The following is an 18,403-nucleotide window of genomic DNA, read 5'->3' on the forward strand; positions in this document are numbered from 1 at the left end:
GCCTAATACCTTTTATTAAGCCAAAATCTAAAAATCCTGTGCTTGATCCCTGGCAGGAAATTAACATTACCTTCTATAGGTAGCAGTGGGGAGTTAAGTAATTGCACAATTTGTGCCAAACAACCCTCATTTTTACCCATGGGGTATGGTCTTATATATCGGAGACAAGAGTTGATAACTTTGCATGAATCAAATAAAGCCTGATAAAGGATATAGTAAAACTTTCTCCAACTCTAATTGAGTATAGTAGCTTAAGACGTTTAAGAGATTGGTTTCTGGAATTAGACACCAATCTCTTAAACGTCTTAAGTCACATGTTAGATTATAACTGACTAAAACTAGTAACCCATAACCACTTTTGTCTATAGGTAACATGAACACCCTCAATCAGTGGCGTACCTAGGGTATGTGGCACCCGGGGCCCATCATTTTTTGACACCCCCCCCATGTAAAAAAATATTTTTTGTAATGACCATGAAACGGAATAAATGGTCAGAATAGAAACAGGCAGTGAAAATTTTCTTATATTCCAAACATAACATAACATAAATTATGTCTGAATTGTCATGACCTCAGAAGTACATATGGAGTAGTTGCAGGTGATGCTTGGGACAGTTCTGATTGTGTTAGTTCGGTTTTATGTGTTTTTTGAATAGAAGGGTTTTTATTTCTTTTTGAAGGTTTTGCAGTATGTGGTCGATGTCAATTGGTTGTAGGGTTGGGGGTCGAGTGTTGCAGCTTGAATGGCTAGGAGGTTGTCGAACAGTTTTTTTCATTTGACGTTTTTGGTTGGAGGGTGTGTGAATGGTGCGTGAGTTCTCCTATGTCTGTTTGAAGTGGATTGAATTATTTAGCTGAAGAAATTAGTTACCCCCTCATCCCACACACATTAATTCTCTTCCATTTTTGTTCCCATTATAAAAAACACTGATAAGTTCCCAGAAAATAAATACATTAAAATAAGAAGTGAAAACAAAGGCCCCTACAGATGAGAACATAACATAAGAATAGCCTAACTGGGTCAGACCAATGGTCCATCATGCCCAGTAGCCCATTCTCATGGTAGCCAATCCAGGATACTAATACCTGGTCAAAACCCAAAGAGTAGCAACATTCCATGCTACCGATCCAGGGCAAGCAGACACTTCCCTCATGTCTTAATAACAGATTATGGACTTTTCCTCCAGGAATTTGTCCAAATCTTTCTTAAAACCAGCTACACTATCTGCTTTTACCATAACTTCTGGCCACTTCATTTTTAAGTTTAGATCTTTCCTTTCAAACAGAGACCTTGCTAGATGTCAAATACAGCACAAGGTAACTTCACATGGACTTAGCTGTGTAGGAAATGTGAATCTCCTCATACACCCACCATATAGTGCAAAAATGTGCAAAGGTCTGTTTTTTTCTTTCGATCACTACATAGCCTAATGCCACACAAGCAGCGCTGTTACAAACATATTCTGTAGGTCAATGCTAATGATAACAAAGTTTCCTTCCTTGGCCCAGAAGGAGATACTGATAAACCACTGGAAGAGATCCCAACACAACACCCAAAGACCCACTCAGTGTGTGAACCAATTGAGTGGAGTGGACTAACTGGGGGGTGGAAATGGGCCCGGATTTTGCTCAGCAGAATTTCCCAGACCACCTCTTCCTCTCAACACATTGACACGCTGCCACCACTACCACTAGAAACACCTCACTGGGTAGGCCAGCTATGCTATAAACTTTATAAAACACATTATTATATTTTCTTATAAAGCACATATTTTAACTGAACTCTCTGACATCCTCAGCCTTTCCATTCACAATAATAGAAGGAAGAAAAGTTCCCATTTCCTGCTGTTTCATGTCCCCGGCCTATACAATATTTTTTTTCTGCAGACCCTTCAAAAGTCTGACCAAATCCTCGTTTCACTTGCATTATAAAGAACTGATGATGCCATCTCTCCCCAATCCCAGGTCCTAAAGTCTAAGACAGTAGCGCAAACTAATGCTGCCAGATTCAGGAAAAAAAATTTCGATTCGATTCAGCCTATTGAATTGGTTTTTCAATTCGATTTTCCTGCCCAGTTGGGTGATTTTTTTCAAAACTCCTGGTGGGTTTTATAGCTTTTTCACCCCCTTTGGCTTCTCCTAACCACACTGGCGCTGTGGTGTAAATAAAATAAAGAAACAAAAAGGACTTTTCCTCTCTCTGTTAAATCCTAGCTCACGTTTGCAGTCCAACACCAGCTCTGTCAAGATACACATTTCAAATCTGACATATTATAATCACAAAACAGAAAATAAAATTAATTTTTCTACCTTTTGTTGTCTGGTTATATTTCAAATCTTGTTGGTCCAAGGCTCTGGTTTTCTTCTGATAACTTGCTTGCCAGGGTCTCCTTCTTTCTTCTTTCTGCGTGCTAACCATCCATCTGCCAACTCTGTCCTCCCTTTCCATTTCCCTTCCCTCCCCAGGAAGTCTGGTATCTTTCCTTTTTTTCATCTCCCTCCACAGATCCACCTTTTCTTAACTACCCTTTCATCCGGCATCTCTCCCTCCTTCCCCACCACCCCAGAGTCCACCATCTCTCCCTTTCTTTTCCCAATTACCCTCCTATCCAGTATCTCTATCCCTCCTCCACACCATCCCTTGTGTCCAATTTCTCTCCCTTTCAGTTCCTTCCCTCCCTAAATCCCATGGTCCATCATTTCTCTCCCTCTCCTCTATTTTCAGACCCATTATTTCTTCATCCCCCCCCCAAAGTTTGGCATATGCACGTCTCTTTGAACACCCCCTTCCCTCCGTGTACTTCTAAACCAGGGTCCCCCCCAAAGGCCTGTCCCCCCTTAAAGGTCTGCCTGTCCCCCCTTGAAGGCCTGTCCCACCCCCTTGTAGGCCTGTCCCCCCCTTGAAGGCCTGTCCCTCCCCGTTGTAGGCCTGTCCCCCCACCTTGAAGACCTGTCTGCCTGTCCCCCCCTTGAAGGCCTGTCCCCCCCCTTGAAGGTCTGCACCCCCCCAAAGGCCTGCACCCCCCTGAAGGCCTGTCCCCCCCCTTGTAGGCCTGTCCCCCCCCTTGAAGGCCTGCCTGCCTGTCCCCCCCTTGAAGGCCTGCACCCCCCCTGAAGGCCTGTCCCACCCCCTTGTAGGCCTGCCCACCCCCTTGTAGACCTGTCCCCCCCTTGAAGGCCTGCCTGCCCCCCCCTTGAAGGCCTGTCCCTCCCCCTTGAAGGTCTGCACACCCCCCCGAAGACCTGTCCCCCCCTTGAATGCCTGCCTGCCTGCCCACCCGCCCCACCCTGAAGGACCGCTCGCCCCCCTGGCCTCCCCGCGCCACCTATGAAGCAGCACTACCTATGCTCCCGGCCTTGCCGTTCAGTCCCCACCACCCCCGAAGGACCACTCGCTCCACTGACCTTCCTGCACCACCTATGAAGCAGCCGCAGCAGGATCGCGACGTCAGCTATCCCTGCGCTGCTTAGGCGTTGCAAGTAATGGCAGCTAGTTTAACGAGGAAGGGGCATACTTTGAAACAAAGAAACATAGAAAGATGACGGCAGATAAAGGACAAATTCAGACACAATGTCTGCTTCCACCACCTCTTCCAGGAGACTGTTCCACCCATCTACCACCCTTGCGCTACTGGATGGTTTTATTACAGCTAAGTGGAAGCAGCAGATATTGCATTGTAAATATACAGATTTATTTGCTTTGAAAAAGCGAGAGCAGAAAGGTGGGGATAAGAGGAAAGAAGATGGCAAAGAGAAGCTGGCAAGGGTTCCTAAAACAATTTTTAACTGGTTATTAGGTTTTCATGTATTCTTGAGTATGTTGGGATCTGCAAAACCTTTGCAGTATTCGGATTTGTTGAAATATTCGGATTTAATTTTGTGGGCTTATAAAACTTAAGGGGGTTGGGTATGGTTGAACTATGACGATCATTTTCAGAAGATGATGGCTCAGGAAAAAACAATTGTGAGGGGTGAGAGATGTTGATTTGTGGTAAGCAGAAACGACTCCTTCCAAGATATGGCCATTCTGAGGGGGGGGGGGGGCCTCCTTTTGTATATGGCAGAGGACTTGTGGGGCCGGGAGTTGTTTCCTCAGATGTTTTTGATGGGCAGAGAAATGGGATGCTTTTGGGAATGGGTGGAGGAGTGTTTGGGAATTCACATGGGGGAAGGGGGATTGGAATTGCCAATCTCTGTTTCCAGTTCAATGTGGGCAGATGTTAATAGGACTCCACCCAGTTTTTCTGTGATCCAATTTTGGATCGGTTGAGTGGGGTTCAGGAGAAGGGGGAGGTCTGTCGGGGGAGGGTCTACTATGTAAGGCTCCTTCTCCCATTCATTTGAGTGCCCTTAATGAATGATTGTCAGTACTGTATATCCTAACAGAGGTGATGGGTATTTTCTATGGGTTGACTTTTCCCAAGATTTCCCTATCCCATTTGAAGGTCCTTCATTTAGGGTAAATTGCGGGACCCTCAAAGGGGCTACCTCAGAAGAATGATGATGATACTTCATCCACTCTACATCTAAGTATGGCAGAAATGCTTTCAAAAATGGCCATGGCTCCGATGAAGACGTCAATCCCAACCCGGCCCATGTGCTTAAGGCCCCGCCCACAGGAGGAGCCTAAGGCTCCCAGGCCTATTCTGATTGGCACAGGTGCCTCAGGCCCCACCTGTGGGCGGGGTTTCAGCCGCCTGGGCCAATTCGGCCCCATTCTGGAGCCGGCTGGCCTGCCGGACGGGCGGCCTTGGCACCCGAATGTCTGACCAACATTGAAAGGTACGGGGAAGGGGGGGTGGGGTCGACCGGGGGGGTTGCGGGTCGGCAGGGGGGAAGGCTGATTGGGGGTTCGGGGGCGGTCATTGGGGGAGGGGGGGTTGTGTCGAGGGCAGGAGGGCCTGGGATCCCTCCTGCCCGTATTGTAGTGGGGGATAGGGGGTCGCCGGGGCCAGGAGGGCTTGGGCTCCCTCCTGGCCAGATCCTGTCGGGGGGGGGGGTCGCCGGGGCCAGGAGGGCTTGGGCTCCCTCCTGGCCAGATCCAGTTGTGGGGGGGTCGCCGAGGCCAGGAGGGTTTGGGCTCCCTCCTGGCCCGATCGTACTCGGGGGGGGGGGGTCGCTGGGGCCAGGAGGGTTTGGGCTCCCTCCTGGCCCGATCGTACTCGGCATGGGGGGTCACGATAGCCGTGGCAAGAGGGCTTGGGCTCCCTCTTGCCCCGATGTCGTGGGGGGTGACGCGGGTGCCCGTGGCAGGGAAGCTTTGGTTCCCTCCTGCCCCGATGTTGTGTGTGTGTGTGGGGGGGGGGGGGGCGGGGGTTGGGGGGATTCTGTAACCGGTGTTGTTTTTGACAGACACCGGTTACAGAATCCAGCTTTTAGGCGAAGGACTGGCTCCTCCTCCTTTCATCCTTATGCGTTTTTTTGGTTCATTATGGGGTATAAGTGTAGATGTCGTTGGGGTGTACTTGTAGACGTAGTGGTTGGCTGGGCGTTTAAACAGCTGAAGGTAGAGGCAGGCCATTATCAAAACAAGGACGTTTGTTTTGGTTATGGACACTTTCCCTGCTTCTGCTTTCAACGTTTAAGGCCTTAGGCCAAAAAGGGACTTAGACGTTTTTTTTTATTATGCCCCTCATATTGTTTTGAGGTTTGAGAGAACAAGTCCCTGAGAAGCCAGGACCAGACAATAAGAGTGTGTATCTTTACAAAAATAGACGTTTATTTCAACTTGACAGTAAATGGGTAAGCATTTAGGGATCCCTGGCAATTCTAGAGAAGAAACAGAGAGACAGCGAAGGCGACCCTAGATGCTCAATTTCCAAGTTTATTATTTCTTTGATATGCCATTTATCAAAATTTTTCTAGACGGTTTACAATCGATAAAAATATTTAAAAACAGAAAAAAAAAAAAAATCGTATCCACATGACAATTAAGTAACTGAGCTGTGTAAGATGGGGGTGGGTGGGGGGGAGTTACAGAAACTGTACAAGACCAACATGACAGGAGGGGAGGTACAAGAGGTGGTAAAAATTATATTGTGTTAAAATAAAATATAAAATGACGGAAGGGGACGGATAGAACATAAGAAGATAATTTGCTTCAAAAGATGCGTTTGGTGTTGAAAAGCCTGAATTAGATGTTATTCAAGGGGGAAGAGGAGGGCTCCAAGATTAGGTATTGTATGTGTCCTTGAATAGAAAAGTTTTGATTTTTGACCTGAATAATGTAAGAAAAAACTCTTGTTTTATGTTCAGGGGAAGAGCATTCCAGAGTGATGGCGCCTTAACAGACAAAATGGACTTTGTAGTGGTGTCGTTAAAAATTTCTCAAATGGAAGGGACAACTAGTAATAATTTGAGTGTAAAAAGTATGGGTTGTGGCGTAGGAGATTAAATGTTTGTCTATAAAAGCTGGGATATATGGTATGTGTTTCGGCCCTATGGCCTGCTTCAGGAGTCTGAATGATATTTTTGTGAAAGAAATTGAAAGGTAGCAACTGAATACTGCCTTTTTTAAACAAAGTCCTTGATATTGAAACACTGAGGAAAAAAAGTGGGTGCTCTGCAAATTGAGTGTGTCTGCTGCTGAATGCCCAGACACCTTTCAATTTCTTTCACAAAAATATCATTCAGACTCTTGAAGCAGGCCATAGGGCCGAAACACATACGTGTCGAGTCCAAATAGATATGTAATAAAAGAAATTGAGCACCTAAGGTCGCCTTGCCTCTCTACCTTGAGAAGGTAGCATCTCCTGTTTCTTCATGATAATTCTAGAGAAGAAAACATTCTGTAGGTGGCTTACCTGACAGATTCCTAAGATGTTTGTTCAGGGTTATGTTTCGTTCACACATGTCTAGAAGATCTTCACCAACATCTAGAAACATTGCAATGTTTTCAGTGTCAATGGTTAGAAACTATGGTAATGAAATGCTTTTCTGCATTTCTACAGAATTAAACCCCAAGCTTTCAGACCCAGAGCACATTTTTCACTAGTAGCTCAAGGTGAGTTTCATTTAGGTACATTTGGTATTTGTATGATGGCAGAGAAAGTGTCTCACCCATCACTCCGTGCAGGCTACATGTCTTCATCATTTAACACTGGTATCAAAAATAGGGCAGTCTACAAATCTGGTATTGTGGCAATCACAAATAGGTAGTTATATATGATGCAGTCTTGCCAGAGTGGTTTTGCCATTTTGGCTACAGAAATATTCACATTCATTGAATTGTCAGGTTTCTTTTCAGTGTCATTAAGGGCTCCTTTTACAAAGGCGCGCTAGGGCCTTAATGCGCGGAATAGCGTGCGCTAAAATGCTGCGTACACTAGCCACTACCGCCTCCTTTTCAGCAGGCGGTAGATTTTTGGCTTACATGCACTAATCCAGTGTGTGCGGTAAACCTGTAGCACATCTTCGTGAAAGGAGCCCTAAATTTCAGCTTCCCTCCACCCCCCTAATAACAACAGCTATCAGGCATAAGCCAGTCTTGAGCCTGTAGAAAAGTGGTTTCCAAACTTCTTCATGTAAAGGACCAGCTTTAATAAAAGCTACTGTTCAATTATGGTAGATGTTTTAATCTTAAGGCTCCTTTTACGAAGGTGCGCTAGAAACAGAGTATGACAGCAGAAAAGGGCCCAACAAGTCTGCCCACTCGAATAAACCCCCCCCCTAAGTACTTCCTCGAAGTGAACCCACATTTTTATCCCATTTATTCTTAAAATCGAGCACGTTGTTGGCCTCTACTACCTGAAGTGGAAGATCATTCCAACGATCAACCACCCTTTCGGTGAAGAAATACTTCCTAATCTCACCATGAAATCTCCCACCCCTGAGTTTTAGCAGATGCCCTCTTGTCGCCGTAGGTCCTGTAAGAAAAAAGATGTCTTCTTCCACTTCCATACGGCCAGTAACATATTTGAACGTCTCTATCATGTCTCCCCTCTCTCTGCGTTCCTCGAGAGAGTATAGCTGCAACTTACCTAGACGTTCTTCATATGGGAGATTCTTGAGTCCCGAGACCATCCTAGTGGCCAATCTCTGAACCGACTCTATTCTCAGCACATCCTTTTGATAATGTGGCCTCCAAAATTGAACAAGTATTCCAGATGCGGTCTCAGCATGGACCTGTAAAGCGGCATTACCACTTCGGGTTTTTGGCTGACGAAACTTCTCCGGATGTAACCCAGCATTTGTCTAGCCTTGGATGAAGCTTTCTCCACTTGATTGGCAGCCTTCATATCTTCACTAATGATTACTCCCAGGTCCCGTTCTGTAACAGTTCTAGTTAAGGTCTCACCGTTCAGAGTGTAGGTTCTGCAAGGGTTTCCGCTACCAAGGTGCATAACTTTACACTTCTTGGCATTAAAGCTCAGCTGCCAAATAGTAGACCATTGCTCCAGTAAAAGTAGGTCCTGTGTCATAGTGTCGGATACGGTACCTCCGCCCACTACATTGCATAATTTAGCATCATCGGCAAATAATGCAATTTTACCCTGAAGTCCCTGAGGCAGATCCCGTATGAAGATATTAAATAGGATTGGACCTAGGACCGAGCCCTGCGGTACTCCACTGAACACCTCCGACGTTTCAGAGGGAGTACCGTTTACCACCACCCTTTGAAGTCTGCCACTGAGCCAGTCTTTAACCCATGCAGTTAATGTTTCTCCTAGTCCCAGCGAGCTCTTGTTCAATAATCTACGGTGTGGGACACTATCAAAAGCCTTACTGAAGTCCAGATACACTACATCCAGGGACTTTCCCTTATCTAGTTTTTTTGTTACCCAGTCAAAGAAGCTGATTAGATTGGATTGGCAGGACCTTCCCTTTGTAAATCCATGCTGGTGGGGGATCCCTCAGCCTCTCATCGTCCAGAATCATATCTAATTTGTGTTTTAATCAACGTTTCCATAAGTTTACACACTATTGATGTAAGACTTACCGGCCTGTAATTTGCAGTCTCTGACCTGCATCCCTTTTTGTGAAGCGGAATGACGTTAGCTGTTTTCCAGTCTAATGAAACTTTTCCCATGCTCAGGGAAAGATTGAAGAGTGCGGCTAACAGTTCTGCCAGGACATCTCTCAATTCCCTAAGCACTCTGGGGTGCAATTTATCTGGTCCCATGGCTTTGTTCACTTTGAGCCTTGATAATTCTTGGTAGATGCTGCTGGTAGTAAATTCAAAATTCCTGAATGAGTCTTCTGAGCTCTCCCTTGTTTGCAACTGTGGACCGGATCCCGGCGCCTCACAAGTAAAGACTGAGCAGAAGTATTTGTCTAGTAGTTTGGCTTTATCGGAGTCCGATTCTGCATAGGTACCGTCAGGTTTCCTTAGCCGCGGTTTCCTTAATACGCGGAATAGCGCACGCTACATTGCCCCGCACGCTAGACCTTAACGCCAGCATTGAGCTGGCGTTAGTTCTAGAAGCATAGCGCATGGTAATTTCTTGCGTGCGCTAAAAACGCTAGCGCACCTTAGTAAAAGGAGTCCTTAATGCACGGATTCTTTTTTTAGTCTGTTTTTATAGCTGTATTTCCTGTTCCTTTCTCTGCGAGTATCCTTTTATTGCATATGTCACCTATTTTTATATGTACAGATAATTATGATAGTTGATTCTTTTATTACCATTTCTTATGATTTTAATTTTATTTATGGTGTATTTATGGTCTTTATTTATAGTCTGCTTTGGACCAAGCGGATTACAATGCACATACTTATTAAAATATACAGCCAAACAAATACAAAAACATACAATTGGCCTCTGGTAAAACACTTCGTCATACCATATTGCACAAAATTAAAATTGCTTTTTTTTTTCTTCTTCTTCTTTCTTTAGCGCTCATATTTCATTTGACAAAACAAGTACTGTTTAATAAGCACTTGAACATACTTAGACTCCCTTGCTGTTGTATTTAACCTGGAAGTTTATTCCATTCCGCTGGACCTACACATGAAAAGACCCCCCAGCTCTCATGCATTTATGTTTTTAGTTATACCCATGATGCAGTCGCCAGGTGACATGTGGCCACATCAGGTTGTTTCTCAATAACAGACTATAAACTTTTCCTTCAGGGAAATGTCCAAATCCTTCTTAAAACCAGCTACACTATCCGCTCTTACCACAACCTCTGGCAATGCATTCCAAAGCATAACTATTCTCCGAGTGAAACAATATTGGTTTTAAAAGTATTCCCCCTTGGAGATTAGCGCAGAATTAATTAGGTGATAGAGAAATCTTCTTTTTTTTCTGAGCAGAATAAAAATATTGGTCAACTAATGCCCTGAAAGATTCCTTTAGATACACACACAGACACCCACATGAACACATTAATAAAATATTTTAGGCATATAAATGGATTAGTTTACACAATCCTGGAATTAACGGTACATCACAAACAGATCAAATGGCTCATCAATAGTACAGAATTCTAGTTAAGTCTGAGTACAAAGTATATTTGAGCAATACTGCTTGTCTCCAGCTTAGAATAAAGTGTATTCAAAAATGCACAGAGCTTGAGCACAGCACACACAATCCAAGCCTTTCAAATTCCTCGTTTTGCACAAGGAAGTCAGTACTTCCTAAGGATCAAACCTGTAGACTGAAACATATCAGGGTTATCCGGCTAGCAGCAATTATGCTACTGCTGTGAATACACTTTAAGTGAGCTAGATAAGTACAAGAGAATGATGTCTAGTGGCTAAACTTTTATGAAGATGTCAAGTGCTGGGACACTTGCCACTGCCCTAGAGAATCCATTTTCGACTATGCAAAGGGCACTCTCTTCTCGAAACCATAAGAAGCGCCACTGGGGATGAAAGAGGCCATAATGGATGAAGAAAGGAGGTGAAAATGCAGTTCACTACCATGCTGAGAAACCTATAACACAAACTCCTGCATCCACCTGAGTCTAGTAATGAACACACACACAGGACATCAAGCCTTAAGGAGGGAGCATGGCATGCTGAAACAAGAGGCTGCTCTGGATGTAGAACAGTGGTCTCAAACCCGTGGCCCGCCAGGTACTATTTTGAGGCCTTCGGTGTGTTATCATAATCACAAAAGTAAAATAAAACAGTTTCTTGATCATATGTTTCTTTAGCTATAAATTACAATATTATTATTATTAAGACTTAGCTAAAAGGAAATATTTATAAACTATAAAGCACAGTTACTTACCGTAACAGGCGTTATTCAAGGACAGTAGGCAGATATTCTCATGAATGGGTGATGTCACCGATGGAGCCCCAGTACTGACCACTTTAAAAGTGCATCGCCACTTTAAGTCTTTAGAAAGTTTGCGATAGTCCGAACCGCGCATGCCCGAGTGCCTTTCCGCCCGACGTAGGGCGCGCGGTCCCTCAGTTATGATAAGCCAGATAAGAAGCTAACCCGGGGAGGTGGGTGGGATGTGAGAATATCTGCCTGCTGTCCTTGGATAACACCTGTTACGGTAAGTAACTGTGCTTTATCCCAGGACAAGAAGGCAGCATATTCTCACAAATGGGTGACCTCCAAGCTAACAGAGATGGGATGGTGGGAGTGTTGGCCTAAGAAAATAAATTTTGTAATATAGATTGGCCAAAGTGTCCATCCCATCTGGAGAAATATTCCAGACAGTAATGAGAAGTGAATGTATGAACTGAGGACGAGGTGGCAGCTTTACAGATTTCCTCAATGGGCGTAGATCTAAGAAAAGCCACAGAAGCTGCCATAGCTCTAACTTTGTGGGCTGTAACACGACTCTCCAGTGCCAGTCCAGTCTGAGCATAGCAGAACGAGATGCAGGCAGCCAGCCAGTTTGAAATCGTTCTCTTGGATACAGGATGCCCCAACTTGTTTGGATCGAAAGAGATGAAAAGTTGGGGAGATGTTCGTTATGGCTTTGTCCATTCAATATAGTAGGCCAATGCCCGCTTACAGTCCAAAGTATGTAAAGCAGTTTCTCCAGCATGAGAATGAGGTTTAGGAAAAAACACTGGTAGAACAATTGACTGATTGAGATGAAATTCAGTGACAACTTTTGGAAGAAACTTTGGATGTGTATGCAGAACCACCTTGCCATGATGAAAAACTGTGAAAGGTGGATCTGCTACTAATGCTTGTAACTCACTGACCCTCCAGGCAGAGGTGAGAGAAATAAGGAAGACCACTTTCCAGGTAAGAAACTTGAGATGAACTGTTGCCACTGGTTCAAATGGTGGTTTCATCAAGCTGGAAAGTACCACATTAAGGTCCCAGATGACAGGTGGAGGCTTGAGAGGTGGTTTAACATTGAAAAGCCCCTTTATGAATCTGGAAACCAAAGGATCAGCAGTGAGAGGTTTTCCCTCAACTGGCATGTGAAAAGCTGTAATAGCACTGAGATGGACTCTGATAGATGTAGACTTGAGACCAGAGTCAGACAGACGGAGAAGATAATCCAACACCAATTCCACTGCCAAGGATGTTGGATCATGATGATGAAGAAGACACTAGGAAGAAAACCGAGTCCACTTTTGTTGGTAACATTGCTGAGTGGCTAGTTTCCTGGAGGCATCTAGAATTTGACGAACAGGCTGAGAAAGACGTAAGGCAGATGAATTCAGCCCGAGAGAAACCAAGCTGTTAGGTGTAGAGATTGCAGGTTGGGATATAGAAGCGATTCCTGATTTTGACTGAGCAGAGTAGGAAATATTGGAAGAAGCATGGGCTCCCTGGAGCTGAGTTGAAGTAGAAGGGAGAACCAATGTTGTCTGGGCCACCGTGGAGCAATGAGAATCATGGTGGCTGCTTCTCTCTTGACCTTGAATAAGGTTCTCAACATGAGAGGAAGTGGAGGGAATGCATATAGAAACAGACCCGTCTAATCCAGGAGAAAAGCATCTGCTCTCAGAGAGAGAGGAGAGTAAAGTCTGGAACAAAACTGAGGCAGCTTGTGATTGTGAGGAACCGCAAACAAGTCCACTTGAGGAGTGCCCCATTGAGCAAAGATGGACTGGAGAGTTGCAGACTCGAGAGTCCATTTGCGAGATTGAAGAATTCTGCTGAGGTTGTCTGCTAGGGAAATTCTTCTCCCCTTGAATGTAGACCACCTTCAAGAACAAATTGTAAGTTGTCGCCCAAGTCCAGATTTTCTGGGCTTCCTGACACAATAGCAGAGAGCCCGTACCTCCTTGTTTGTTGATGTAGTACATTGCTACTTGATTGTCTGTGCAAAGGAGGAGGACTTGAGGGCAAAGATGATGATGAAAAGCCTTGAGGGCATAAAACATCACTCTGAGTTCTAAGAAATTGATGTGAAATTTCTGCTCCCTGGCGGTCCAAAACCCCTGGGGATGCGTCCGTCATGATCTTGTGATGAGGGGGTAAAACGAAAAGGAGAACTCTGGATAGACTGGCAGAGGTCATTCACCAGTGAAGCGACTGCAGAAGAGATGATGTCACATAGATATGTTGAGAAAGACAATCTGTCGTCGCTTGAGATCATTGAGAAGTGAGAGTCCACTGAGGGGTCCAAAGATGTAATCTTGCCAGTGGTGCGACATGAACAGTAGAAGCCATGTGGCCTAGAAGAACCATCATGTGTCTGGCAGAGATGGTTTGAAGAGGAAGCAATTGCTGACATAGACGGATGAGAGCCTGAAGGCGATCTGGCAGAAGAAATGCTCTTATAAGAATGATGTCAAGGATTGCCCCAATGAATTGTAGACGTTGAGTCAGAATGAGATGTGATTTGGGGAAGTTGACTTTGAATCCGAGAACCTGGAGAAAAGATATGGTCTGAGAAGTTGCTTGGAGCACTTCTTGAGATGACACAGCTTTTTTAAAAAATTCTTTATTGATTTTCCAAATATTAACAGTGCAATACACAAGTACATAAACAAATAATAAATCAAGAAAAGCACTTTCATCTTACAGACATTCATGAGCAACCATTTAATCCCCCCACACCCACCCAATGACTACACAATAAAACACAAATGCATAGATTCTTTCAATAACCTTTCCCTATTTAAAATAGTAATGTAATCCCATCCTCCTCCCACCCACCCTGGATGTATATACTCAAAGAGCTAAAATTAAGATAGAAATAGCCCCCCCCATTCACCCTTCCCTGGATGTGTGTGGAAATAGACAAAAATTAATGACAAAAGACAACTATAATGAAGTAATAAAAGACGTCAACGGGCCCCAAACCAGTTTAAAGAGATGACACAGCCTTGATCAACCAGTCATCAAGATAAGGAAAGACTTGAAGAGCGTGCGATCGGAGAAAGGCGGCCACCACAATCAGGCACTTCGTGCAGGGCAGGATTAATTTGTCGAGGGCCCCTAGACACACAAGTACACTGGGCCCCCTGCCCCACCCCCACCCCACCATGTGCCAGGCGGAAACAGGAAGCTGCGTCAGAGGGAAGCTTTGGACAAGCAGCACCGCTTGCAAAATTTCAGTTCCTCTTGCTTTTCTTACCCGCGTTGCTTGCTTGTCTTACTTTCCGTTGATGGGGGGGGGGGGGAGGTTGCCGATTGGAGTGGGGCCCGTGTTGCCGATCGATGCTGGAGGGGTCCATTGCCGTTTGGAAAAAACAATGTTGATGCTTTCCTTCATCAGGCCCCCCTGACCATTTCGGGCCCTAGGCACGTGCCTACTTGGCCTATTAGTTAATCCTGCCCTGACTTCGTGAAGACTCAGAGAAGATGCCAGGCCGAAGGGAAGTACCTTGTATTGGCAATGACAGCAACTGATTTGAAAACGGAGATATTTCCTGGAAGCCGGATGAATTGGGATATGTGTGTAGGCTTCCTTGAGATCTAGGGAGCATAGCCAGTCATTCTGATTGAGGAGAGGATATAGCATGGCGAGAGATAGCATCCTGAATTTCTCCTTTACTAGAAATTTGTTGAGAGCTCCGAGATCCAGGATAGGTCTCAATCCTCCGGTCTTCTTGGGCACCAAGAAGTAACGGGAGTAGAATCCCTTCCCCTGCTGAGAGGGGAACTGCCTCGATGGCATTCAGCAGAAGAAGAGATTGTACCTCCTGTAGAAGGGAGGACTTGGCAGGGTCCAAAACAGACTCTTTTGGAGGGTTGTCCGATGGGAGAGTCTGGAAATTTAGAGAATAACCCTGACGAATGATGTTGAGGACCCAAAGGTCCGATGTAATAAGTTCCCAACGACTGATGAAAAACTGGAGACGACCTCAGATGGGCTGAGGTAAATTCTGTGATATGGGAATGGTGACTATGCTCCGGAAAAACAGGTCAAAAGGGCTGCGTTGGGTTTTGAGGGGCAGCTTGCTGTTTCTGTTGTTGCTGACTTTGCTGTTGAGGTTGTTGATGTTGCCTCCGAGGTTGAGACTCCAGCGGTGCCGGTCTGTTATGGAAATAGGGCGAACACAGTGACTGCACTTTTTAAAGCCCGTTTGAGGCCAGGACATTGAGGGGAAAACCGCCTCAGCAAAATCAAAGGTCGAGGCTAAGGAAGCGGAAAAGGCCCCGCAGGGCCGAACCCACGAGAGAGAAAAAGTTAAAAAAAAAAATTTTTTTTTTAAAGAAAAAGAAAAACAAATAATGACTAAAAGTCAAAAAATGAAAACCGCGAGAGTGGGAAGGCAGCGAAAAATACCAATAGACATTGATGAGCGATTTCTTAGCTCTGCGGAAACTAAGAAATTGATGGACCGCGTGCCCTATGTCAGGCGGGAAGGCACTCGCGCATGTGCGGTTCGGGCTATTGCAAACTTTCTAAAGACTTAAAGTGGTGATGCACTTTTAAAGTGGTCTGTACCGGGGCTCCGTCGGTGATGTCACCCATTCGTGAGAATATGCTGCTTGCTTGTCCTGGGATAGAGTTCTACCTCATGCAAAATTGTAATTTCTTTAATAAGATATTAACTATTTTTTCTGAGGCCCTCCAAGTACCCACAAATTCAAAATGTGGCCCTGCAAAGGGTTTGAGTTTGAGACCACTGAAGGTATTTGAGGGGTATATGTGTGGAATTTTTATTCCGCCTTTTTGTAGTTATACACCACACTCAAAGCAGTTTACATACAAGGTACTTCAAGCATTTTCCTTATCTGTCCTGGTGGGCTCACAAGCTCTCTTATTTAACTGGGGCAGTAGAGGATTAAGTGACTTGCCCAGGGTCACAAGAAGCAGCATGGGGTTTGAACCCACAACCTCAAGGTGCCGAGGCTGTGGCTCTAACCACTGCGCCACACTCTCCTCATAAGATTATTTATCTGGAGCATGTGCTAATATACAAGCAAATCAAGTCAATTAAATCATTCATTTGAAGAAAGCTAATTACTCTGCTTGTAGTACGTATACTCCTAATTCTCTGAGCAGCACTTCACATAAAAAATATTACATCTGGTATTCTGAAAGAGTATTTCAATGCAACACAATTAACAGTGAATGACAGGAATGAGTCTTAACAACCATAATATAACTAATAGAGCAAGCAAAAATCTCATTATCATTTATATAAAATAAAGTGGGAAACAAGGCCAATTGGCAAAGATTACATGTAGGATTATACATAGAATATATTTTTTTCCGTTACAAACTGTAAAAGACATTATGTATTCAATTGCATTACATTTGAATAGTCATAGTCTTTTCACCTATTTTATATAATTACAGTACTCGAGAAGCCAAATTTGATTGAAACTATAAGCAGTAACGGCTTGAAGACTTGTCTTACTATATCATTAACCTTCACTGAAAATTTCCTTCCATTTGCTGCTAATCTGAATTAAGCAAATTAAGAACGACAATAACTAATGGCATGGGGGGTTGCATATGAAAAATGATTGTAGGCCAAATATAATTTTCACCTCTAATAGTAAATGATTTCTAAGACACAACAAAGGAATCATGAGGATGAGATGTCAATAATTCAGGCACGGGTGTAAAGTTCACTTTATTGATAGTAGCAGTGCGAGGACGCGAAGACTCGACACCAACAGTGTTTCGGCATCTATGCCTTTGTCAAGAGTCTCAACGGCTGGTAGTTCTATCACATAAATACAGCATTCAATACAGGTCAAATTTAGAAATGAGCAGGAAAATATCTGGTGTCAAAAACGAAGCTGAGGGTCATGAGTGAAAAAAATTATAAGATACAATATTAGATAAGCAATAGTCACGAAGGTGGCAAGCCTTCAATATAAAGAAGAAAGCTTTTCCATTTATTCAACCACATTGCCTTTATATGTTAAATGCAAACAGGCACATCTGTTTCACGCTCCTAGTATTGGTCTCATGCTCTTCGACTAGTATCAGTATGTGGCGATACTTTGCATCTTTTTGGTTGAAATCAAATGTTAAGCTCTGAACCATAAGCTAAGATTGAGACCCTGTAAATATACTGGGCAGTTGAAGGGTTAATACTCTGTCTACTCAGCTCCCTGGCAGCACAATTATGTTACAACCATGGCAAAGCAGAATAATTAAACCTTCCGTTATATATGGTACATCAGGGATTGGATTCTGTAACCGTTGCCGATAATCGGCTGCCACCTTAAAAAATGGACGCTGATCACGCGGCAATCACGCATCAGCGCTGGATTCAGAATTGCACCTATGGGAAAGACAGGCGCCGGAAATGGCTCCTGTCTTTGCGTGAATTGTGCCAATGTAGGCTGCTTAACCTCATTTCCAGTGTTGGTCACGCCTACTTTGGTGTTTGGCGGACTAAAGCACCTATGTAGGCACAATTCCAGCGCCTTTTTATTTGGGTGCTAGTAGGTGCTTCAACCTTGCCGTTTCGAACGGTGTTCTTCAATTAACTTAGGTGTCTAACCCCCTTTTCTACGAAACTGTGCTAGCAGTTTCTAGCACAGAGAGCTGCACTGAATAGCCGACGCTTATAGGAACTCTATGAGCGTCGGGAGCAGCGCGGGCCATCCAGCACGGCTCCCTGCGCTAGAAACTGCTAGCGCAGTTTTATAGAAGAGAGGGTAAGTTTAGGTACCGGTTTTAGAATTTCCCCCCAGATGCTTACGTCATGGTCTTTATGTTTGTTTTGACAGGAGTCTGTAGCATTGTTTGTAATTCGTTTTTAATCTACGTTTTTATATTATGTAAAACCGCATTGAATTTTTAATAAGGCGGTATATCAAATTTTTAATAAACCTGAAACCTGAGTCTATTGTGAATGAAGAAATTCAGAGCTGTATTCTAAACCAAACTTGTCTAAAGTGAGCTGTATCCAGTCTGGCAATTTTATTTTTATGTTTATTGCCAACCTTTTTCTATATGTAATTGAATCAGGTAATCTGTTTTTGTATTTTACTGATTTTAGAATTTTTTAAACTCTTTTTTTTTGTTCTGTTAATAACTACTCTTTTATGTACATATTCTTATTCACCTCGGTAGTTTATGAGAATTTAATTGGTCCTCCCTTCCCTGAGGCTCGTAT

General features: G+C 44.1%; 1 protein-coding gene across 4 annotated transcripts in view; it reads right to left on the reverse strand.

Annotated features, from left to right (window-relative positions):
- METTL22 (methyltransferase like 22) overlaps nucleotides 1–18,403 on the reverse strand; it is a 123,620-nt gene that overhangs the window by 75,361 nt on the left and 29,856 nt on the right. For 3 of the 4 annotated variants that reach the window (XM_033962637.1, XM_033962636.1, XM_033962635.1), the window contains one exon: nucleotides 6,804–6,875. The exons of the other annotated variant lie outside the window; for it this stretch is intronic. In XM_033962637.1, the coding sequence (XP_033818528.1) occupies nucleotides 6,804–6,875 (72 nt within the window). The remainder of the gene's footprint in view (nucleotides 1–6,803; nucleotides 6,876–18,403) is intronic. 4 annotated transcript variants of the gene reach the window in all.

Source organism: Geotrypetes seraphini, chromosome 11 (assembly GCF_902459505.1).
Source record: "Geotrypetes seraphini chromosome 11, aGeoSer1.1, whole genome shotgun sequence".
Lineage (NCBI taxonomy): Eukaryota > Metazoa > Chordata > Amphibia > Gymnophiona > Dermophiidae > Geotrypetes > Geotrypetes seraphini.